The sequence below is a fragment of the Girardinichthys multiradiatus genome, chromosome X (assembly GCF_021462225.1).
Source record: "Girardinichthys multiradiatus isolate DD_20200921_A chromosome X, DD_fGirMul_XY1, whole genome shotgun sequence".
In the NCBI taxonomy this organism is placed as follows: domain Eukaryota; kingdom Metazoa; phylum Chordata; class Actinopteri; order Cyprinodontiformes; family Goodeidae; genus Girardinichthys; species Girardinichthys multiradiatus.
In genome coordinates, this window is record NC_061817.1 from 34,001,169 (window position 1) to 34,027,130 (window position 25,962).

General features: G+C 38.6%; 2 protein-coding genes across 2 annotated transcripts; both read left to right on the top strand.

Annotated features, from left to right (window-relative positions):
• The first annotated feature begins 11 nt into the window (after nucleotides 1–11).
• Nucleotides 12–7,731, top strand: LOC124862804 (ATP-dependent RNA helicase DDX42-like). Its single transcript, XM_047356934.1, has 18 exons — nucleotides 12–112; nucleotides 1,158–1,376; nucleotides 1,505–1,661; nucleotides 1,872–1,933; nucleotides 2,212–2,248; nucleotides 2,536–2,688; nucleotides 2,807–2,911; nucleotides 3,049–3,168; nucleotides 3,261–3,437; nucleotides 3,553–3,681; nucleotides 3,779–3,878; nucleotides 3,980–4,027; nucleotides 4,118–4,215; nucleotides 4,408–4,684; nucleotides 4,828–5,054; nucleotides 5,166–5,276; nucleotides 5,441–5,545; nucleotides 6,627–7,731. Exons 2-18 carry the CDS (start codon nucleotides 1,165–1,167, stop codon nucleotides 7,212–7,214), a joined length of 2,706 nt encoding a protein of 901 aa, XP_047212890.1. The 5' UTR covers nucleotides 12–112; nucleotides 1,158–1,164; the 3' UTR covers nucleotides 7,215–7,731.
• A 2,797-nt stretch (nucleotides 7,732–10,528) lies between these two features.
• LOC124863440 (LIM domain-containing protein 2-like) lies at nucleotides 10,529–23,889 on the top strand. Its single transcript, XM_047357809.1, has 4 exons — nucleotides 10,529–10,727; nucleotides 19,934–19,978; nucleotides 20,893–21,029; nucleotides 21,133–23,889. The coding sequence occupies exons 1-4, from the start codon at nucleotides 10,725–10,727 to the stop codon at nucleotides 21,290–21,292; spliced, it is 345 nt and encodes a 114-aa protein (XP_047213765.1). The 5' UTR covers nucleotides 10,529–10,724; the 3' UTR covers nucleotides 21,293–23,889.
• The last annotated feature ends 2,073 nt before the right edge of the window (nucleotides 23,890–25,962 follow it).

Here is a 25,962-nt window from a genome sequence, read left to right on the forward strand (position 1 = left end):
TTCTGGTTGACATTGCGCACCAACTACGACATAACGTCGCGATTACGTACAACGTAAGTGACGCAGGCGCCCACTGGGTTCTAAAAGAAACATTTACTACGTTCAGAAACAGGTAAACAAACGCATAATAATCTGTTCTTAAAACAATAGTTTTATTAGTTATTTAGCTTTTATATTGCCCCTATCTATCGAACTTTTTTGAAGGCAGTACAATTCAGTAAAATCTAAAGCTTTTCTTCGCATACATCAGCCTCGGCCGTAATGCGGCCTTGAGCTAATGCTAACATGAAAATCAAATCGCTTTTACAAAACGTTAATCGTTTTAGGTATACATTTTCTATAGTATACAGTTGTTCCTTTAGGTATAGGATTAGTCTTCGTCAGTGAGAATATCTATCTATCTATCTATCTATCTATCTATCTATCTATCTATCTATCTATCTATCTATCTATCTATCTATCTATCTATCTATCTATCTATCTATCTAATGCGAACAAAGTCACATACATATTGTGACGTTAGCTACATTTGGATAAAACGCAAAAAAAATGCATTCGGTCCTTTTTAGCTCTTACACCCGTCAAATAAATTGGCCGAAATGTTCTTTAATTACGATGGTGATAAAATCGCTGTCAAAAAGTATCTCAAAAGCCATCACAGCCTTTATCACCGCCTATAGTCAGAGCTTCACTTTAATAAATACTGCTGTAATGTCAAAGCTTACCTTTGGGGGTGTGTAAACATCACTTGTTTTATTTGTGTGTATATATATATATATATTTATATATTAGTAGTATTGTGATAGCCCATACTTACTTGCCAGCTAACTTGATTGTGTGTTTGAATGTGTCGTTGTGTATGAATAGATGATCCATGAAAATACATTTGTGTTAACTTTTCTTTTTCTGAAATTAAAGCCAGATAATGTCTCGCATTTCGGTTGTAATTCTTATGTCAATATGTACAACAATGTAATCACAGAGAACTGCTGGAATGTAATATTTGGTGAGACTAAAATCTTGAGGTTCCCTGCATTCGCGCTCTGACTGCCAACTGTATATTTGGCCTGTGCCACAGACTGCCATGATGATCAAATCTGTGTCTAACAGAGGAATTAAAGCAATTCAAACTTGGTTTCTTTCTTTGTTTTTTGCAGCACAGCCATGAACTGGAACAAAGGGGGTCCAGGGGTGAAGCGTGGGTTTGGCTTTGGGGGTTTTTCACTTGCGGGGAAGAAAGAGGACTCTAACGTTCCCCCAAAATCTCAGACATCATTTGGAGCTTCTGGATCAAGTGGTGGTTATGGGAAAAGCCCACAGCTTCCGTCTTTCTATAAAATAGGGTCCAAAAAAGCTAATTTTGATGAGGAAAATGCGTAAGTAAAAGCTACCTTCAGTGAAGGAACAGGTGTACAAAATATTAGGTCAACTGCTAATATTTGAATAAAATGTAAACACAAATTGTGTAAGTTTGAAATGCTATGGTTGTTTTTTATTTATTTAGGTATTTTGAAGATGATGAAGAAGAGTCCAGCAGCAATGCAGATCTGCCCTACATTCCTGCTGAGAACTCACCAACACGGCAGCAGATGCAGTCGGGTGGCGGTGGCGGTTCAGATAGCGAAGATGACCCTTTGGATGCTTTTATGGCAGAAGTTGAGGTTCGAAAAATTACATTAAGTAGATTATCATTGTCTAAACCTGAAGCATAAAACTCTCAATGCTCACAAAGGCTGGGAGGGTGAAATTGTGGATGCAATGTTCCCTCACATAGTCTCTAAATATGTCTAACAAGGAAGTTAAAGCCATCTTTAAACAGTGACAGGTAATATTGTACTGTTTTATTATTTTGTTTCCTTTTTTTTTTTTAGAACCAAGCAGCTAAAGACATGAGGAAACTAGAAGAAAAGGAGAAGGAGAAAAAATCATCCAAGTAAGACTCTACATTTAAACCATGCTGTAAAGGAAGAAATTCCTGTCATTTTATACTAATTCTGTTAGGCTTCTGCTTGAGTCTATTTCTTTCCCATTTGCCTCCAGTTGGGTGTTATTTTTGTGGCTTTAAGTTGTTGTACTAACTGCCACAAAAATTGATGAAACAAATAAGATGAGCTAGTCAGACTGACCCTGAGTCATTTTGGGATGTGGGCTGCATTTGGTGTATGAACGAGTTGCAGGGAAGTTTTTTTTTTCTCCGCTTGTTTTTTACAGGGGTATTCGTGATGACATCGAGGAAGAAGATGAGCAAGTGAGTGAGCTCTCCAAAGCTTTTAAATCCACTACAGATCAGAAACATGCTTCCTGTACCGTCTCTGATCTGTTAAGAGTTCCCCGTGTCGCCTATCTCTGACTTTGCAGGTTGCAATAAGGATCATTGTTATGCCCTGATTTTATAATGTTTTTTTTTTGTGTTTTTTTTTCTTAAATCTAGCAAGTGATGTAATTCTTGTATGTCTTTTTAGTTGCCTGGTTTTGGAGACACGAAAAGCACTAAACCATATTTGTTCTTTCAATAAAATGCTGTATTCTCTGCAGGAAGCCTATTTCCGCTACATGGCAGAGAATCCTACAGCCGGGCTAACCCAAGAGGAAGAGGAGGAAAACGTTGATTATGACAGTGATGGAAACCCAATTCCTTCTACAACCAAAAAAATAATCATGCCTCTGCCACCTATTGATCACTCAGAGGTACAGTTGACAGCTCTCATTAAGACTAGCTTTAAGAGTGTTGCTGTTTGTGCAATCTTCGCAATATAAACCATTTTTCTTGTGATTTGTGAAGCGTTTTTTGTACTCTGTCTCATAGATTGACTACCCACCCTTTGAGAAAAACTTTTACAATGAACACGAAGAACTAAGCAGTCTCACTGGTAGTCAGATCTTGGAGTTAAGGCAGAAACTGAACTTGCGAGTAAGTCAGTTATCCTTTTGATTCACATTCATAAAAAACCTTTAATAAAAATGTAATTCATTGCTATAATTTAACTATTTTGTCTTCATCATGGAAATAGAGTTGTTTTAATTTTGTTTCTCCTTTTCTATTCTCAGGTTTCTGGTGCTGCCCCTCCAAAACCTTGCACCAGCTTTGCCCACTTTGGCTTCGATGAGCAGCTGATGCACCAGATTCGAAAGTCTGAGTACACTCAGCCCACACCGATTCAATGTCAGGTACAGTGAAAATTAACATCTAGATTTGCCAATTGTAAAGTTTAAAATAGAAATTGGTACAAGAGTATTATTTGTCCTGATCTTTATTATAGGGTGTCCCCATTGCTCTTTCTGGACGTGACATGATTGGCATCGCAAAAACCGGAAGTGGTAAGACTGCAGCTTTTATCTGGCCGATTCTGGTTCATATCATGGACCAAAAGGAGCTGGAGCCTGGAGAGGGACCTATTGCGATAATTGTGTGTCCCACTCGGGAGCTTTGCCAGCAGGTAAAGATTTGGAGATCTGAATAGTATCTGAATAGTATTTTGCCCAAGTAGAAATAAGTTGTTGACAGTTCTGCTTCTCTGAAGTGTGTGTGTTAATGTTATTTATATTCTGCAGATCCATGCAGAATGTAAGCGCTTTGGGAAAGCCTACTCGCTGCGTTCTGTGGCTGTTTACGGAGGAGGCAGTATGTGGGAGCAGGCCAAGGCTCTGCAGGAGGGAGCAGAGATTGTAGTGTGCACACCAGTAAGAAGCTTAACCTGTTTTCTTGTGGCTGTGAACAAAGTGCTTGATGTTGACATGCATAAATGAGAGCCTTACTCATTTAAATGTGTTCATGCAGGGCCGTCTGATTGACCATGTTAAAAAGAAGGCTACATCCTTGCAGAGAGTGACATACTTGGTGTTTGATGAGGCCGATCGAATGTTTGATATGGGCTTTGGTAAGCTGGCATTATTACTTCTTACTTCTGTTCTTAGAACAGCTTTTTATATTGTTCCATTTTTTTAGGATGTAAATAAATAATTTTTCCTCCATTTTTAGAATATCAAGTGAGATCAATTGCAAGCCATGTTCGCCCAGACAGGCAGAGTAAGTCATTTTCTTGTATGTATTTTAATTATTCTGATTTTTATCTGTAATAGAGCATTTTCTGAACTCCTAATACAATTTCCTTTGCAGCTCTTCTCTTCAGCGCTACTTTTCGTAAAAAGATCGAGAGGTTGGCGAGGGACATTTTGGTTGATCCTATTCGGGTTGTGCAGGGTGACATCGGAGAGGTAATTTAATAATTAGAAAGGTTCTTGTTTATAAATAGGCTTTAAAAGACATTTTAGTACTCATTTAATGTTGTATTAATAAACAAGACAAGAAACTTATTTACTTTACACTACTTGGAATGGAAAACTATTGCTACTTGTCAGAGCATTCAGCTCCAGATTTTATTAATTGTCAATGTCTGCTCCTAAAAGGCCAATGAAGATGTGACTCAGGAGGTGGAGCTGCTGCTCAGCGGATCAGATAAATGGAACTGGCTGACCCGAAGGCTGGTCGAGTTCACCTCCACCGGTTCTGTCCTCATTTTTGTCACCAAGAAGGCTAACTCTGAGGAACTGGCCACCAACCTAACTCAAGAGGGCTACAGCCTCGGTCTCCTACATGGCGATATGGACCAGAGCGAGAGGAACAAAGTCATCAGTGACTTCAAGAAGAAGAACTTGCCTGTTCTGGTTGCCACTGACGTAGCTGGTGTTTACCCCCACTACTTTTACATCTTTGACACCTTTGAACATTCTGATAAACTGTTTAGTCATTTGAATATTGTGGGCTGAGGAAAACAATTTAGTGTCTATTAATAATGTTTACCACCTCTCGTACCTTCCCCTTCACAGCGCGCGGTCTGGACATCCCGTCAATCCGCACAGTAGTGAACTATGATGTGGCACGCGACATCGACACGCACACTCACAGAATAGGTCGAACAGGTCGCGCTGGGGAGAAAGGTGTGGCCTACACCCTCCTCACCAGCAAAGACACCTCGTTTGCTGGCGACCTGGTGCGGAACCTGGAGGGAGCAAATCAGGCTGTTCCTAAAGAGCTCATGGATTTAGCCATGCAGGTGGGATAAACATGAGAAAGATTCAGTAAAACATTTTGCTAAATCTGAATAGGATTTTTCATCATTTTGACAATTTTGGAATATTTGTGTACTTTAATTTTTGTCCCCCAGAATCCCTGGTTCAGGAAATCCCGATTTAAGGGTGGCAGAGGAAAGAAGCTGAACATTGGTGGAGGTGGTCTTGGTTACAAAGAGAGACCAGGCCTGGGGGCTGACAGCTCTGTAAGTTACTCATTAACATAAAGTGAATATGCTTTTCATGACTTTAAAATAATGCTAAAAAATGTCAAACACACATATATTTGACAACGCCTTTGAAATCTGTTATGAGGAAATTAGTTTCACTGTTTAAAACTTTTTTTTTTTTTTTTTTTTTTTTTTTGCAGGAACGTGGCAGTAGCTTGTCTTCCTCGAGCAGCTTTGAGGGGTATAGCAAACCAACAACTGGAGCAATGGGGGATCGTATGTCTGCACTGAAACAAGCCTTCCAGGTGCTGGTGGTACTCATATTTACTACTCATTTAATTTGGCAGACTTCCTTGGAACTTTTAATTACTAAGCCTGGCTTCCCTTTCGCTGAAGTATATTTATTTTGAGATACAAGCCAGTTTCTCTCAGCTACTCTTCAAAATGGGAAAGACAAGATAACATGTAATATATTGAGGCAGATGCATGTTGAGGTTCATAAGTTTGCAAAATGTCTGCAAGAAAATATCTGCTTGCCTAAACTTGCCTATATATACAGTCAGAGCCATAATTAGGAAGTTTAAAACTAACTGTGACAAACAAGACTGGATTAGGATGCTGGTTCATGTAGCTACCACATAGAGTGAGCAGGAAAGTAAGACAGGTAAACGAGAAATTCCCAACCCACACTGTTGTGATGGCCAACAAGTTTCTATAATAACAATTAAGATATCTACATCTCAAGTTTGTTTTGGGGGGAAGCACACCAAGGAAAAGCCTGTCCTGTCCCATTGAAAACGTCGAGATATTTTATAGCAGAAGACTAAGCACAGTCCTACGGGGAAAAAGGTTTAAAAGTATTCAGAGCAGTGGTGCTAACTTTTTAACTTTTTAATTTGTACCCCCACTCAATACATGTACTCAAAACTTAGATTTTTCCAAGGTTTTCTGCTTGAGATTGTCCTTCCAATAAAAGATTACTTAACACATTTTCACCACAGGTGCTGTTAAGTGTGGTGTAAGTGTGTACACACTGTAGGTGTGATTATTTTTCATCTTGTTTGAATTGTATACTTTTGGATTAATTTAATGCTTTGTTGTAAAGTAATTTATGGATAGTTGTATAAAGGCTCTTGTCAATGATTTTTTTTTTTTTTTTAACAATTGCTTTTTATACTCTGGAAATTCTGAAATATTGGCACCATGATTAATTTTCTCAAAAAAAGGTGAGTCTTACAGAATACACAAATAATCAGTGATCAGCCTTATCATTATTCTGCAGATGTCTGATCTTTTTAAGGCGATAATGGTTTTACTAAAGTTTTCTTGTGTCATATTCTACTTCACACAGCGAGTCACTTATTTCGATGTCTGCTTTTGTTTTAGGCCCAGTATAAGAGCCACTTTGTGGCTGCAACCAGCGGCCCTCCCAAGCTCAGCACCAAGTCTAGCTGCTCCTCCGGCTGGACGAGTGCCGGTAGCTTGAACTCTGTGCCAACAGAGGCTGCCAATGGCTCTGAGCGACCCAACATTGCTGCTTTATCAATGTCTGGTTTCACCAGTGCTGGCTCCCTGAGCTCAGTGCCCACCACTCAAACCAGTTCACAATACAGTAACCCTTCACCTGCACCTCCCACACACAGAGAGAGCCCGCGACATGGGGAGTCCCAGGGACGCCCTGGAGACAGCCATCAACGCTATAATGATAGGAGTGATCGGCATAGTGGTGAGGATCGCTATGGAGACCGAGATCGACATGGAGACAGAGATCGTGACCGCCATGGCGACAGGGATCGCCACAGCAGTCGCCACAGTGACAGCCGAAATGGTGATGGAAGCAGGAGGGACAGAGATGACCGGAGGAGTGATAGGGATGGGGGAGACAAGGGAAGTGGAGAGGGGAGGGAGAAAGGAGATGACAGCTTCGCTGTTCCTGACCCACCAAAACGCAGAAAGAGCCGATGGGACAACTAAAGAGAAATGAGTTAACACATCTCTGCCACATATGTTCAGGCACCCAACAGCTCCACAAAGGGTTGGTGTGTTTAGGCTGGCAGCAGAGTGTAACAGAGGCTGACACAAGGCGATTTGTTGGAGGGGTTTTGTTTTAAATGGTCAGAAAAGTTGGTTAGAACTCAACAGAATTTGTTCAGCTCCGCGAATTCATAAACACACACTGTAGATACCATCCAAACTGATGTTACTGTTAGTCAAGTCGAGCTAAAGAGCTGTGAATTCTTATGTCAGTAAAAATAAATGCAGTTTAAGATGCGTTCTCACACACTTTTGTGCTTGCAAAGCTCATGCTTTGTATATTTTCATTTTGTGTACTACAAAACATTTAATTTTTAAAGTCATAGTTCACAGGTAAATGAACATGTCAAAGCAGCCATGTGTGGCTCTTTTCGTGTATTGTATTCATGTTTTAGTGGAGTGCCTTTCCGTGGCATGGTGTATATCACAAACAATAAAAAAACATGTTTGATTAAAAGTTTTGGCATCTTCTCTTCCAGTTGCTTTGTGCAGCTTCTTTCTTAATCTGGTATATTACTGATCATTCCAAGGCATGACCCGATCATTACATTTGAGGATGATAATACGGTGGTCAGACACACTCATTGAAATGTTTACCTGTGCTGTCTTAGACAAAGTCATTAACAGAGTAACATTTTTTTCTGAGTGTGTCTGTCTCAGTCCCCAGATAGATGCTCATTTTAAGATGGGTCCAGCTTAAAGTTTTTTCCTGTATTAAAGGGAGCCATTTCCTTCCACTGTTGCCACATGCTTGCTCAGGAAGGGATTTCTGCAAAATCAATGACAAACAATTGGTTAGCCTGCCATGTATCATAACGAGCCAGGACCAAATTAGAATGTATGTAATTGAATTTCAATCCCTCACATGATTGAATGGTATTAGTGTCACCTGATAATATATTTCTGCATAGAAAATGCACTTGTTTGTCTTGTCAACTGCTTTGAGGTGATGTTTTTTTTTTTTTTGTGGATTGCTGCTATATAGTGTGTATATTAATAGATTGAAATCTCATCAAAAAATAAGAGTTTCTTCTCATTAATTAAATCAAAAAACAAAAACATATCTGTATATATACTGCAGTAACCACCGAGGTCACTGGAGGTTGCTTTAAGCAGAGTTTGAACCTATGACCTCTGGGTCCAAAGTACAGTGCCCTAACCATCATGAATCTACAGGTCCTTCTCAAAATATTAGCATATTGTGATAAAGTTCATTATTTTCCATAATGTCATGATGAAAATTTAACATTCATATATTTTAGATTCATTGCACACTAACTGAAATATTTCAGGTCTTTTATTGTCTTAATACGGATGATTTTGGCATACAGCTCATGAAAACCCAAAATTCCTATCTCACAAAATTAGCATATCATTAAAAGGGTCTCTAAACGAGCTATGAACCTAATCATCTGAATCAACGAGTTAACTCTAAACACCTGCAAAAGATTCCTGAGGCCTTTAAAACTCCCAGCCTGGTTCATCACTCAAAACCCCAATCATGGGTAAGACTGCCGACCTGACTGCTGTCCAGAAGGCCACTATTGACACCCTCAAGCAAGAGGGTAAGACACAGAAAGACATTTCTGAACGAATAGGATGTTCCCAGAGTGCTGTATCAAGGCACCTCAGTGGGAAGTCTGTGGGAAGGAAAAAGTGTGGCAGAAAACGCTGCACAACGAGAAGAGGTGACCGGACCCTGAGGAAGATTGTGGAGAAGGGCCGATTCCAGACCTTGGGGGACCTGCGGAAGCAGTGGACTGAGTCTGGAGTAGAAACATCCAGAGCCACCGTGCACAGGCGTGTGCAGGAAATGGGCTACAGGTGCCGCATTCCCCAGACCTGGGCTACAGAGAAGCAGCACTGGACTGTTGCTCAGTGGTCCAAAGTACTTTTTTCGGATGAAAGCAAATTCTGCATGTCATTCGGAAATCAAGGTGCCAGAGTCTGGAGGAAGACTGGAGAGAAGGAAATGCCAAAATGCCAGAAGTCCAGTGTCAAGTACCCACAGTCAGTGATGGTCTGGGGTGCCGTGTCAGCTGCTGGTGTTGGTCCACTGTGTTTTATCAAGGGCAGGGTCAATGCAGCTAGCTATCAGGAGATTTTGGAGCACTTCATGCTTCCATCTGCTGAAAAGCTTTATGGAGATGAAGATTTCATTTTTCAGCACGACCTGGCTCCTGCTCACAGTGCCAAAACCACTGGTAAATGGTTTACTGACCATGGTATCACTGTGCTCAATTGGCCTGCCAACTCTCCTGACCTGAACCCCATAGAGAATCTGTGGGATATTGTGAAGAGAACGTTGAGAGACTCAAGACCCAACACTCTGGATGAGCTAAAGGCCGCTATTGAAGCATCCTGGGCCTCCATAAGACCTCAGCAGTGCCACAGGCTGATTGCCTCCATGCCACGCCGCATTGAAGCAGTCATTTCTGCAAAAGGATTCCCGACCAAGTATTGAGTGCATAACTGTACATGATTATTTGAAGGTTGACGTTTTTTGTATTAAAAACACTTTTCTTTTATTGGTCGGATGAAATATGCTAATTTTGTGAGATAGAAATTTTGGGTTTTCATGAGCTGTATGCCAAAATCATCCGTATTAAGACAATAAAAGACCTGAAATATTTCAGTTAGTGTGCAATGAATCTAAAATATATGAACGTTAAATTTTCATCATGACATTATGGAAAATAATGAACTTTATCACAATATGCTAATATTTTGAGAAGGACCTGCACTTTGCATGAGAAGGACCAGGATGAACCATCAGACTGAAGATGTAGCTGATACAGAGAAGTCCTATCAATGGCTAGACTGGGCTAGAATATCCTAATCATGGCATCAGAACAGGCCTTCAGCACAGTAGCAATAGAAGCCAGGATCTACCACACCTTGCACAGAATAATTGCACTTTTTGGACAAACGTCTGATTTAAGGTAACAGATATCAAAATGACTCATGACATGTTTACAAGCATCTTACATAGTCGGCCATAGTATAACTATCAATAAAAGTACATTTACGATGACTCGCATAAAATCACGTTTAAAGTTCAAACAAACGTTTTCCCCTTGTGCACAACATGTGCAATCTTCTTGAATCTATCCTCTTAAGTTAACTGATATATTGTTAAAAAAACAAAAAACTGGTATTTATCGCCACAGCATCGTATTCCTAACGCAGTTTTATTTTGTCCGACATAACCTGAATGCGTCCGGGACAGATGCGAGCCAATAGCGTGCGACATCCTGCCGAGGAAGAAAACTGTTTTACTGAAAACCGAGACGAGGAGCGGGGCAGAGGGTAGAAACTCACCGGCAACCAGGCTGAGCTTCCATTTTAAAGCCTCTCAGGCAAAAAGAAGAAAACAAAGCCAACATTTAGAGTCTAGCTACTGAGCCAGCAGATTTTACTCGTAGCCGGTGTACAAGACAAGAAGCGCAGATGGTGAGTCCTGCTTTTTCTTCCTCTCTGCCCGTTGGTTTGCACCGGGTCTGCAGCCTCCTCTTTTTCTCACTGAGATGAGGTGATGATGCCCGTCCACTCTGAAATGATTAACCATCCAGAACCCTGCTTCTTCTTAAAATCTCTTATTATTTAGTCGTAATTTAAGAGAAAGGTGTAGTGTCGTTTGGTTAAGAATTTAAATACCCCCCACCGGGGGCTTTAAAATGCTAACAGTGCGCCAATTGGAACGTCTGCTCTTTAGCTAGCTTAAAGGCTAATTTAAATATATATATAAAAAAAACACTTTATTAAATTTAACTTGTGCACCACTTATTTCTGTAGCAATTAAACTGATAAAAATGTAATCTAATCCCCTAGTTTTTATTTCATGATTTGGAAACTGCTTTGTTGGTGAACACAATGTGCCGAGTGTTAATGTTATTGTTTTGTTCTTACAACCACAGCAGAGGATTGTAACAGCCTTCTTGCACATGAGGTGTTATAACTGACTTATTCACTCTTAGCAGCTGGATCTCCTTCATATAGCCAAGAAATATAGACATATAATATATACTTCGGCATATAAGTAGATATGATGTTGAACAGTATGGCAGGCCCATTGTTTGTTTGGTTATATTTTGCATATTTTAATTTTGAAATCATTCTTGGCTTTTGAAAGCTGTTGTCCCTGTCAACATCAGCCTAACTTCGTCTGGGTTTCTGTCGGTTTCAGATTGTCAGGGTTTCATAACCTTGAGTAAAAATTCAACTTATAAAAAAATGAATCAATGAAAACAAAAATTTATAACGTGATTTTATTGTTTTTATTTTAAACAGAAAGCGTCAATCAATTATACTGGTGCTTCATAATATTACACAATTATTCCATACATGACATCATTTACAATATTTATTTATTGATATTTCGATTGTGATAAGTAGACTTAAGAAAAAATAGCATAAAATCAATATAGGTTATATTATATTATATTGTAACTGACATGGGACTAACAATTTGCCAACTGGAGTTTTGTCTTAATACTTTAAAGCTTCTGTAGTTTGCACACCATGACTGCCCATGTTTGTCGCAACCAAAAATATTTCCAAACAACCATCTTTTTTGTTAGTATGTAAACAGTGTAGCTTCTTTCAGCCAGCTGACTGGCAGTGCACAGCAACAGGTTGGCGAGGGGTATTAGCCTCTGCTTCATAAAGCAGGAGAAAACTACAGTCACGTTCTCTGACATTTCACTAAAATGACTTAAACCGTAGAAACAGTGTGATGTTTTGTGTTTCTAAATTTATCTTTTTAAACCTTGGTATACCCCTGTCCAGGGTGTACCCCGCCTCTCGCCCGTAGACTGCTGGAAATAAGAACCAGCTTCCCCGTGACCCACTATGGAATAAGCGGTAGAAAATGACTGACTGACTGACTTTAGAAACCTGATATCCCTGATTACATGACAATTACACGACCCTACTTTAATTCAGGCTTTTTGATTGGCAAAATCCAGTTTATTTCTGTACAAACACGAAAGAAACATCCCAATAAGAACCATATAATCAAAGGTTTCTCCAAGCTGGTAAAATGACTAATGCAGTTTTTATCTCAAGATAATATAGGTATCCTACAAATATAATCCCATAACCTACAATTGTAACACAATATATTAAAGTGTACATTGTCATGCATTGTAGAACTTGAAACTAACAAACTTTTAAATGTTTAGTGAACCCTATAAGGTGTTCTATTGCTTTGATGAATGACTGGTTTTTCTGCTTCAGACTAAAGCTCAAAACCCAATGGAGGACAGCAGATTTACTTCCTGTCTTAGTGTTGGAAATCAGTTTCCATCAGCTATCTGATCTCTTAAAACTATCGTTTTTATCCATCCAAGGCATTAGGGCCTGATCGGTTGTTAATTATTTTCCCAGCATATGGCTACAAGCCTTGACTAAGAACATGGTAGCTTTCATTTCCTGCCACAGTTCTCAGGCTGTCTGGCTGAGAGAGACGGTAGCTAAGTGACACTGCTGCCTCATAGTTGTTAGTTTTTGTTAAATATCGGAATCTATGTCACGGTCTTATTTGTTTAGCCAGAAAGTAGATTACAGACGGGGGTGTTGACAAATGATATTGTACAAAGCTGCAGTAATGTAGTTTGATTGAACCATATGCTCTTATTTTAAACGATTAACAGCACTAAAACTTGATTTGTTGTGCATGCTGGAAGTGCCTTTCTGATTAAAAAGGGGTAAGATGGGGGTTGCTTTGTGTGAAAAGTAGAAGTTCAAAACATAAATGTTGGATAGTATGATTTCCTTTAAAATAAAACGTACATACTTCAATGAATTTCAGCTGTGTACAGGAAGGTTTCCAGTCCTGAGACACAAATCTTTCTGCACAGAACAAATATCCTTTTCTAAATGGAGATGGGTGGTTTCTTTCTTTTTCTCAAGAGAATACAAATTTCCCGTCATAGGTTTTGTAGACCTGCATGAAAGTATTCAACCCCAACACATTAGATAACCACATTCCTTCCACTTTGATTTATATCATTTGTTTCCATTTCCTGGCAAGATTCTCATTTTAAAAAAAATCCCAGTCATAATTCCTACGTTTTAAAATGGCAAATAAATGTTAAAGAAAACTAGTCTAAAAGATAATAAAAGCCACGATTCAGTGTTTCATGTTGTTATTTTGTTGTTGGCTGAACCGGACATGTGTCTCATATTTCTTTTTCATCACTGTTGCTGTCGGTGCTGCCAACTAAAACCTTCGGGCAGCTTGTTTACGAATGACGGTATCATCAACTAGCAGCGCCTGTGTAATGTGTTTCATTTTTTAAGCATGAAGAGCTTCAAAAGCTCAAGGTTTACAGTAACATAGATGATCCGTGCGTAACGTAAATACGAAAGATTGTTTCTTAGCTCCTGTTGTCTTTTGCTGCGATTACAAAGCAGATATTTGCATCTTAGTTGTGTTTTAGTTTTTTCCAGGACTGGCTGAGGCATGCTGTGCTAAATTCCACTCAGAGAGAAGAATTTGATTGTGAAATATTTTCTCTTCTCCATTCCACGATAACATCTAATCAGGTTAGGCTCTTGTGGCCTTTTTCTAAAACACCTTAAACAGGGTGGTAGAAGGCAGCATGTCTGTAAGTCATCTAGTCAGCCATTCGTTATTTTTATTAAAATAATGAATAGAAAATAAAGACGGCTGACCCGGCATACCAGCATCACCCTTCTGACTTTTATGGTTTTTTTCTACTTCAAGGGCTGTCCGGTTCAGTGCCATATTTTGCATTTTCAGTCAGAACAGATGTTAAAGTAAATTTATTCACTAGAGAACCTTAAGTGGTTTTAACAGGAACTTTACAAAGCTGTTTAAAAAATAGGAACTAAACTTTCTGCATTGTCAAGTTTCAATGGTCAAAGGCGAATATTTCTGCTGAAAAGCCAGTGTCACTTTCTCTATTGGAGAGCACAATATTTCTCAGAACTGCTTCATGCAAATAGTATTGAAATGAGAACTTGGCTTCATTTTCAGTTTTCCTCAATTTTAGAAATCTCAACTAAAATTACACCCAGGAGTAGGGAAAAATATTATTTCCAGACTTTATTTCCCTTCCCCCATCCATCCATCCATCCATCCATCCATCCATCCATCCATCCATCCATCCATGACCTTTAAAAATGGTTAAAAAAGGGATGAGACGTCTGAAAACTTGTGTCTTTAAAATATAAAATTTTGACATGGACAATGTGTAGGAACAGTGTAACACTTAGTCCAATCAGTCTTAGAGTATTTTGCCTTACTCGAAACCCCACGATAAACAACAAGATCACTCTGATAATATCTACCCTTGCTACGTAAAGCCTAGTTTACGAAGCTAAAGAAAAAGGAGGAAGATAAAACTGCTGCATCTGCTTCATCCACGTTATTTCTCAGTTACTTGATACATTGCATGATATGTTGGCAATATGTACACAAACAATTTACTGGGACCTTCATCTTTCAGGGACCAGGGGGATGACCCAAAGAAATAGCCTCTGATTACCTAAACCAGGATATTTATCTGCTCCACTGCTATAGATGACAAATAATAATTTTGATTGATAACAAACAGATATTTCTCTGTTGGTCGATTGTAGCCAAAGCACAAGTTTACACACACCTGCAGGACTTTTGGTGGTCACTTTGAATTTAGATCCCTCAGCCACATTCTTCTTCAGAAGCCACAGGTTAAGCTCCTTTTGTTTAAAAGGGCAGCAGAGAACAGGGCAACAAGTGGGCATGTTAGGAAATTCCCTAGCTTTGAAAGGACATTTTTGTAGGTATATGATTGTCTTAACAGACAAAACATATTAACTGAACTATAAATCAGTTACTTGGAAAAATAAAGCTTACTGCATGCCAACACAAACTGCTTTGCTGCTGCTACTGTCACACCAGAGGTTGCTAACAGAATCAATCCTCCAGCAGCACCAGAAAGAGAATGCGGATAAACAAAATTACAATCTGATTAGACAATCCATAAGTAATTCCTCTCAGTCTAATATCATATATCTCACACTCCTACCAGCAGCTGTAACTTTATTAATGCTTCTTTTACACTTTGCATGACGAGGTGTTATTTGGCAGCTATAGTTATCTCATAATGATGAGAGATGCTTTTGAAGCGCTTCCTTGTCAGACAGGAAGTGAAAACAAGATATGTCAGCTAACAAAATGAGACATGCAGACATTGCAATGGATGCCCTGTGCCACCCAGGACAGAAAAGTGCCCAGTCATTATCCTGGTACAGCAGGAAGTTCAGCTGGGGAAGTAAAATAGCGGCTGAGCAAACATTTAACCATGTTACTAGATGTGATTACTCTGCAGACTGGTGCGCTGAATCCTGAACTAAACCTCTATAAATGAGCCCAATTCATGCAAATTATAATCGGTTTTGGCAGCCGGCTGGGTGTCATCTAAAATTTTTTATCTTGTCCGTAAACCCCATACCAGTTTGGAGAGTTTTCCCTTTTCCCAGGCATCTTGTCTTTGTCTTTGCATGTTCAGAGTAACTGATTTGACTGAGATTGCAGTCAAAGGGGGGATATTTCTCTCCTTTTCCAGCAACTGTTTTAGGACCTGGGTGAATGCCATGACCTCCAGATCCAAAAACAAACACACTTAGATGACATCTGTAATAACTCTTGGCTTATGTTACTAGTTCTAAACAGGAAAATATTCTTTGTTGGGTTCAGTTGTAAGACCAACGTCTGGACGGCTATTAGATTAAATTGAGCTGTTTGTGTTTAGGTTGCTGTCACAATGATTACACAATGATTGTGTTTCTAAAAATAAGGAACAGGAGAGGGAATGTGTTATTTGGATAACTGACAGAATAAATTTTTTGTCATCCAACGCTGCACATTTAGAGATAATCTAATGTGAAATGTCTTGAGTTTGTCCTGTCAGTCGGTAGTTTAATGTAACGATAGTACTTTGAGTTCATCTTTATAATACTAGTTTGAGTTCTCTGAGCGGGTTTAAAGGATTGCATCAGAAAAAGGTCTTGTTAACACAAGTATTTAAACTCGAGAGGTTTGCTTCATTGCTATACTGCCTGTTTTAGTCTGTCACATATGCAGTGTAACTGTGCTTTTAAATCCTTTCACTGGAAAAAGTTGTACGATTTATGAGTTTTCAAAGCCGAACATGTCATTCAGTGGGAGCTGGAAGTTGCAGTCATCCATCAGAGACTAGTATTTAGAGCAGCTGTTGCTTGGATAAGAAGATTTATACCTGTTAAAACAGACGTCAACTGTGAGCACTTCTAAAGCTTATTTGACGTTTGTTTGTTTAATCCATAGAAGGAATTAATACATAGGAGTAAGATTTAATGGCCCGAAGCGTCTTAAATGTTGAACATAAATCTCAAGGCAATTGCATGTAATTCGGAAGATATTTTAAAGAGAACAGAGAAACCTGTTGTAATTAATCCCCAAGCTCCTGGGTGTTGTACAGCATTCACATCAACACACACAGGCAGACATGTGCAGGTGAGATTAAAACCAAAGTGAAGGATCGGAGGGTGAGGAATCGATGCAGCGAGCTAAGAGTTGAAGCCCTTTTGCAAGAAGATTTGAGCACTTAGCTGAAAGTGCTCTTTGTTTGGTAAGATAACTACACTCCAGCTGGCTCCAGTTTCTCACACGCTGCAGATTGCTCCACAGCTAAAACATTGTTGGGCTTAGAGGATTAGTTCCACTATAAAACCTCCATATAAACACATTGTTCTTTGCTCACAGAGGTTTTTTTTTTTTTCATGTGCCCTCAACTTATGGTCCAGGTCACATTGATTTTATCATGCAAATGATTATTTTTCTTTAACCCTTTTGCTGTTAAACTGTAAGTACTTGTCAGCAGAAAATTTGAAAAAGGAATAAGAATGCAATTGAGTTACTTTTTCTATCTTTTGGTTCTCTGCAAGACAGGAGAAACAGATGTGTCATAACTTCCTGCCACATTCAAGCTTTTTGAGGAAATGGAGACTTATGTACATATAAGGCAAAGGAAGACAAGATGGGACATGCAAATCTAAGGACTTGTGAGATGTATGTTAGAAATTTAGGGCCATTTCTCCTTTTTTGGCTACAAGAATAACACGGTTTTACCTAATATCCTTGCTCTTGCAGCCCTCCAGTGAAGTAGCTATAAATTCCCTGTAAGAATTTAACATTTAACCCTATTTTTCAACATTTTAAAAAGGTTTCTTTAGAAGATCAAAATCTTTTTTGTTCAGTAGATGTACGACAACCACAGGAAGTGGTGTAGCATGCAGTGTGCTTGATAACCAGAAAGCTGTCTGATGTTCTAGCAGCAACATAATAACTGCTCTCAAGAGCAGGAGATGCTTGACTGTTGGGATGTGATTACATCTACAGGAAGATGCATGGCTTCACTGTTAATGAAATAATTGTTGCGAAAAAACATGTCATCCGGGGGCCATAAGTGGAGCCAACACCCTTTGTTTTCCTGCCTACTTGAAAAGTGATGCATTGATAAAGATAGGTTGAAATAACAGGCACATTGCTGGCAGCTGTCTTGCTTTTCGAGATCAAAAAGAGTCACAAATGAAATGTGTATAAATATGATGTTAAATATCCAAGATGTCCTCAGCACAGTTTGTGTTTTTTTTTTTTTTACAGAAACGACTGATATCTCTGGTTAGTTATGCTTGGATCAGTGGTGCATATTAGTGAGCACGATTGCTTTGTCTCATTATTGCATGTTATAATGTGTCTTTATGCTTAGCTAACAAGACAGACTTTTGTAATCTTTAAAGTAGTCTTGATCAATAGTTCCCTGTGGTTTTCTGAAGGTCTTTCATATTTTTTCACTAGACGTCTGCTGCTTTCAGTCTACTATCTGACCATTTTCAGAGCAATGTTTACTGAGCCACTTAAGCCCATAATTTGAATGTTTAGAAAGATTATTAACAGCAATATGAAATATTGATGATCTTGATGACGTTTGGCAAAATATTCTGTAAACCGATGAGATAAAATTGGAACTTCTCTGAAAGTGTTTGTGTCCTGTCACTTCTGGCATAAAACCAGAAGAAAACATCATACTGAGAGCCAAACGTGGTGGTGGTGGAGTGATGGTCTTGGGCTGCTCTCCTGACAACTTGCTGTAATAGATAGAACCATGAATGTGGCTCAGAAATCCTGAAGGAGAATGTCCGCCCATCAGTTTGTGATCTTAAACTCAAGCAAACTTAGGTTATGCAGTAAGATAGTGATCTGAAGCAAGGGTGGCAGGAGGTATTAGGTTTCCACATAAGGGCAGGCTCATTTGGATAGTTTACCCTTTAATAAATAAAATCAATGTTTGAAAACTGCTTTTTTAATTTACCCAGATTATCGTTGATATTAACTTTCTCTTAATCACTCGGAACATCCATCCATTTTCTATACCCACTTCTTACATACAGGTACAGGTTACACCCTGGACTGGTTGCCAGTCCATCGCAGGGCAACCCAGAGACACACAGGACAAACAACCATGCAACCCATTCATGCAACCTAAGGGCAATAGAGAGACCAATTATCGTAGCAGTCATGTTTGTGGACTGTGGGAAAAAGCCAGAGTACCCAGAGAGAACCCACACATGTACTGGGAGAACATGGAAATTCCTGGCAGAAAGACCGGGAGTAAAACCCAAGACCTTCTTGCTGCACGGCAACAGTGCTGCCACCTGCTCCACCGTGCAGCCCTGACGTGAAACATGCGAGGGCAAAAGCAAAATAAATCTAAAATGTCTACTACCTACTTTTCACAGCATAGTAAATATAAAAATGCATATTGCCTTTTTCCATCAGCTTTCTTTGTTTTAGATTGTCACTGAAAAATGAAATTGTTAATTCTTTGTTACGCTGCAGATTTGACTATGTGCAACTGTTAGTAGCCCCAAACCCCCACTTCACACCTTCAGCTCCAGCCAAACCTACATGAGAAGCTTTTAGAAAAGCTTTTCCTCAACAGCGGCTGCCCTTTTTCCTCATACTGAGCTTTTTTCTGTGTCACCCATTGTGCATTTGTTTAAAACATATCTGTGTTTATTATCTGCTTTTACTCTCTGTGTGACCGTTGCTGCACGAGGTCGGCCACAACAGCCCTTTATGCAGTTTTCGTTATGACGGGTGTTTAACTTCCTCTAAGAGTGTTTTTTGTTGCTCGCCAACCTTCCCAGTGCATTTGCTGTTAAGCTCAAATTTCACCAGTTCGATGGCATTTTGTGTTTGATCTTAGGGCTGAATTAAGAACATTAAAATACAAATTGGCAGAACCTGTGTTTTAAAAGCTCCACTGTATTACCCTTTGTTTGTATTTATAGAAAGCTGATTTTATGGGATTCTGCTGTGCTTGTGGGCAACTCCATGCAGAGCCACAGCTCAGCTCAGATGATCAAACAGAAGGCACCTGATCCTCTCCCCTGGGTGCAAAGAAACAGATGGAGCAAATGGAAACTGGGGGGAGAGAAAGAGATCAGATTGATAATATAAACACTGGTAAAGGTAGAACAGGCAGACTCGAAAGTATTTATTCCAAAGGGGTTCTGACTAGGCAGAAATGTTTAAGCCTTGGCAGGCATGTTTTAATATACTAGCTCAAATGGCAAATATGTTTCTCCTGGGTTTTTTCTTTCAGGACACCAGAACCAACAATGAAGAAAAATCTGTCCAGCGATCTAAGGTAATCTCACATGAGAGCCAGTGGTACTTTACTGGTTTCTGCTCCTTTGGTTTTGCAGTAGCTTCTGTCTTGCTGGGCTAAAGCACTTTGAAAAATGATCCATGTGTTTTATTGAGAATATATATGGTAGACCAGCACAAAACAACATGTTATTGTGACTTGGAAAAGTAAAATAAAATAAGAAATAAAATAATAATCCGAATCAGACTCAGAGGTTTGTTAGAGAACATTAGTGACAAACAGCATCATGGAGGACATGGCAGACAGGTCAGAAAAAAAGTTGAGGAGAAGTTGAAAGGGGGTTTTGGTTATAAAACAATATGCCAAGCTTTCAAGGTCTCACAGAACTCTGTTCAATGCAACATCTGAAAATGAAAGGTATATAGTACAACTGCTGGTCCAGCAAAACTGACAAACTCAGAAAATCTGCCACGAACCTGATAACTGAAGGAGCTGGAGAGAAAATTATATCACCCTGAGCACACCAGCCCATGGTGAAACATGTTAGAATGCTACTAGAAGCTGTTCATAAAAACTCTCTATTGGATCTGACGGAGCTTAAGCTATTTTTCAAAGAAGAATGGCCAAAAATATTTGTCTCTAGTTACGCAAATCTTTTGAAAACATAAGAAGTTTGCAGCTATATTTGCAACAAAAGGTGGCCCACAACTTATTGAAACAGGGGTGCTGATTACAAATGCCCATCATTTTACTTGTAAAGACAGTTTGAAAACCATGCGTCATGTTTTCCACTTCACAATAATGTGCTACTTTGTGTTGGTCTACTACACAAAATCTCATTAACATTAAAAGTTTTTGTGGAAAAGTTCAAGGAGTATTCATACTTTTTCAATGTACTGTATGTCTCTGGCAGAATAACTGTCTCCCAGTAAATTATCTATTTATGTGCTCAGTCTTTCAGCTTTCAGACCCAAAAGGAAGTGTGTGCATCATGTGAGAAGACAGTCTACCCAATGGAAAGATTGGTTGCCAACAACCTGGTTTTTCATTCAGCATGCTTCTGCTGCAAGCACTGCAAAGCCAAACTAAGGTGAATACACGTGCATTGGGTTTCTCTGTTTTGCATGGTTATTTGATTCCTTCCTTCGGCTTCTTTGCTCGGCAAGTAACACTTAATCCTCCCTTCCCCACAGCCTTGGCACCTTTGCAGCTCTTCAAGGTGAGTTTTACTGCAAGCCCCACTTCCAGCAGCTTTTCAAAAGCAAAGGCAACTACGATGAGGGTTTCGGACGCAAGCAGCACAAAGAGCTCTGGGCCTCCAAGGAGTCAGAAAATATAACAAAGTCGCCATGATCATGTCTGCCTTTTTTGTCCTTTTGAACACCTCAAGCATGTTGCAATGAACACATGCCTCATATGCTGGGGTCCAGTTAATTTGACCACGCGCTCACACGCTTTTTAAAATGCCATCTGAACAGATTCGTGCACAAACAGCTTAGAAATGACACATAGCATCAACATGTTTGGAGATACAGTACGCTTTATCAATAACCTTTATTTTCCTGTTTCCTCTTTGGAATTGGTAGTTGATTGTGACCAAATTTTTTCCCTGATACGGAGAGCACATCAAAATGTACTTAAGATTTTCTTTTTATTCTCATAAAAATAATCATTTGCACCATTTCTAATATTTTGGTACATCCTCAGGCATTTCTGAAAACTTTCAGAGCATCATTGTTTTAAATAGAGCATGCACTCAGGTCAGTTTTACCCAACGATTAAGGAAATATGTAGATTTCACCCATTATAGCAAGATGTTGGCCGTTCACATTGGTACGCTGTTAGACAGGTTTTACTGCTTCATGTATTCAGGAACAAACAGGGTACAAAGTACTGTATAATCATGCACAGTGGCAACAGCTCACCTCATGTTTTAATTTCTGTAGTTACTTTTATTAAACTTCAATTCACCCCCTTTTTTATTTTTAAATTACCATTCTCAGTCTTATCCTTGCATGTTAGTATGACTGGGTATTAATAGCCTTACCTTTTGACTGTAATTATGTCTTGTGTTGTGAATGATTTTGTATTATCAATGCATAGTTCCCAGTTCCTGAAGATGGAAATATGAGATCCTCTGTGCTTTTATTGTTGGAATTTTAAACGATTTCTGAACTTGTGTTTTGTATGTTATCTGTACATAGAGCCGTGGTTCGTGATTGTTGACCGTACCCCACCTTCCTGTACTCTCACTTTGCACAAGCAAACACGATTACCCAACATGATGTTGAAGATCACAAGGAAATCAAGGCCTTGTCTGTTATATATGAAAATAGACAAGAAAATGTTGCTCCTCTGTTGTTTGAGGCATGTTAGTCATTAATAGTCTTGTGAAGATTGTGATTGTTAATCCTAAATTCTTAAAGAATTAATCTACTAAATGTTTTGATTCATAAAGATGTGGATGAAGCCTTTTGGGTAAGAGATGAAGCATCTTCAAGAAGCAAGGGAAAAAGTCCAGTTATCTTTTATTCAAGTACTTAGGATTATGTGGCATTCATACGACTAGGTAGTTTGTAAAGACATGGCGGTATCCTGTTTTATTACTGTCTACTTCGTATCCCTCCTTTCCATCCAAAAAAGGTGGACAAGATTCACTTTTTTTTATTATTGCCTTTCTCTTAATATTTTCCGTCTCATTATTAACAAGCAGTTTAGCAAGTGGACCTATTCTTAAAATGCTAGTTTTACAACCTGTGGATGGAGAGGTTGTGATTCTCTTGATGTAGGCCTGGTTATTTCCCCATTGCAGAGCTCCCTCTGCTGGGGAAAGTTTGTCAGTGACGTCTAGCTTGACAGAGAGATCCCTGAGAATAATTTGCCTATGAACCTAACATAGCCTTTTTGAATATGTTGCCTGAGTCTGCAGTGCAGCGGTTGCACACCAGCTGCTTTTCAATTCTGTTTAATTGAAACTAGTTAATAAAGCTTTCCATGTTTATATTCCACTGAACATGTTCTAAAGCATCTTAAATATCTAATTTCCTAAAATGTGTGAATATTGCTGACACTTGAATGACACAAAGTACATTTTGTGAATGAAAGTTTACTGTGAAACTGAGCATGCTGTGCAGAAAAGAAAGTTAAATCTAACCAGATACTTTTTTAAGAAAAAGAGAGATAAGCCTTTGCAATACGTAGTTGCCCTTATTGTGTTTTTAACAAAATCCCCAAAAGAGGTTCATGCTTTTTTATTTTTCTCTTTAGAGTCTCACTCTGTAACAAGATCAGTTCACCCAACCAGCAGCCATTTTCCTCCCCGTCATCATTTACGTCCACATATTCAATAATTAAATGTGTAAAAGCATTTTTGTTTTCTCTGATGTTTTTAACATTGTCTTCTTGTTCACAGCAAATGCTTTAAAATCAAGTGACTTGTATTTAGAAATGCTGGTTTTGTCATTCTCTGCAGTTTGCCAAGGTACAACAGCAAAATCTGTGAACTGCGTACTTTTAAGTTTAATAAAGCAGAAAAGGTACACTTTACACTGGTGCCAAGAGGCTCAGGGGAATGATTGCAGTGTGACATTATAATGTTAAATCTGTGAGTCTGTTCCTTTTTGTGCTGGACATAAATGTTGACTATTTTCTACTGCTGTTGTCACCGAGACGTTAAAAATGTATGCATCATGAAGGTGTATTCTGTTTTCCAAACTTGACCTGTGAGTTGAGATGGCCTTGCAGCAAAGAAGATGCTTAGACTGTTTAGTCTCCCCCTATTTTCCCTTAATACCTATGGGTTATTTGGGCTATGAAAAATTTTCAAATGAGAGCATCCCTTCTTTTCTCCACCATTATACACAATCGGTTTTGTGCATATTATCTTTATTTTTTTTTTTTTTACATGCCTTTGGAAAAAAAAAATAAAATGCTTGTGTTGATTTAATACATATTGGCTTTAGATCAATTTGTGTTATTTGGAAATCTTTACACTTGAACGTATTTGGTATTTTAGTGCTTAGAAAGATGTAAAAAAAACAACTAAATATTTATATGGCTGAACTGCTTGTAGTATTAGTATTTATTTTGGGTATCACACTTTTTCCCACTTTATCCCTCGCTCTTATGATTTAACCCTATGTTTCTAAACAGTAGGGTGTCCCAGACGTTTATCAAAAGTAGAGGGTGACCAAAGGAAAACAGCTTTGCAGCCTTTAAAAATAAATGTTTAATAGCCACTACTGCCTGAGTAGCAGGACGTATTTTAATAACTATTTAATAGTGAACTAAAGTCTTAAAACAGTCCTATTTATGTTTTAAATACATGCAACCAAACTTTGTTTCACTTATTGATGGCAGTCTGGTGTAATCTTTTACCAGTTTTTCTGAATGTTTTCCAAAGTGTGTTCTCACTCTAGTCCTATTATCCAAAAACATGACATTTCTCAGTATCCTTGAAAAACATAGAAAAGTGGAAAAGTGAAGCACACTTGACCTCCTCATTCTTCAGCTGATCATCACCTTTTGCTATTTTTTCACCCTTTTCCTTATATTTAACTAAAGATATAGGTGACAGTGGTTTTCATACAATATATTGCCAAACGTATTGGGTCACACCATCAAACAAATGAATCCCGGTGTTCCAGTCACTTCCATGGCTGCAGGTGTATAAAGTTTGCTGTGGAGAAACTTGACTGGCCTGCACAGACTCCTGACCTCAACCTTCTTCAACAAATTTGGGATGAATTAGAGCAGAAGCTGCAATTCTGTTTTTTTTTTTCTTTCAAATTTAACTATAAAGATACTCCTAAACCTTGAGGAAGATGTTTACACAATAGCTAAAGTTGATGTTGCTGGCAATGGTTGGTCCATCAACAAATTGGACCCTATAGATTAAGACTAGGATGTCATCAAAGTTCATGTACATGTAAAAGTAGACAAATACTTCTGGCAATATAGTGTATGTCTGTACAATATTCGATTGAGGGGGAAATCCATAGAAAATGTAAAAAGTTCAGTCTACAGTGATAATACATAGCTAAAGTTGGGCATTTCAGTAGACATGTACAATGGTCTCCAACAAAAAAAAAAAAAAAAGTTAATAATTGTGGATATGACAACGAATAAATGTCTCAGTAACCTGTCATGTGGCCTCAAGCATCAACAGCATCATCCCATGCAGTTGACAGGTTGAGTCTGCTAAAGCATGGCATTCCAGTCTTCTTGAAGGGCTTCCTGCAGGTCATCAACGTTCTGGGGTTGCAGGGTTACGACCCTCTCAAACCAGTTAATCCCATAGATTAACTATGAGATGCAGATCTGGACTAGGTGCAGGACACTCCACAGCCTCCAGTAGGAACATTCTTCTTCTTCTTGTATTATTTTTGGCAGTTGGCAAATAACGTTATGATGTGCATTACCGCCACCGACTGGTATGGAGTGTGGTTCTTCATGGTTTTAAATCTTATTTACTATTACAACAATCAAATTCTATTTATTAATTTAGTTTTCTTGACGAATCTAATTATAATTTGAATATGTTTGCTACCTAAACTTCTTTGCAAAGTATCTATCAAAATAAAATGTTCTTTGTACCTACAAATTCTCCCCTTAAAATTGTTCTTTCTTGTTCATATTTCTGACACTTTCAATATTACATGTTCTATTGTTTCCTCCTCTCCACAATGATCACATTTTCCTGTATTATGTTTCTTTATCTTGAACAATGTAGAATTAAGTTCTGTATGTCCAAGTCTTAATCTTGTAATTAACCTTTCCTCTGTAGGAGCATTTCATTGTTGATTCATTTATTGATGGGAACACTTATTGTGATTTTTTGATGATTAAAATAAATATTATTGGATTGTGCAATGGTATAAAATAGGTAAAGATAACTATCTGAAATATTTATAAATCGTATAAAAGTTCACACATTTACACAGTACATAAAAAAATAATAGAAACTTTCAATGGGTCTCCTTTTCCCCTGACTTTTGAATGCATCACAGAGTTTTGCTCCACCC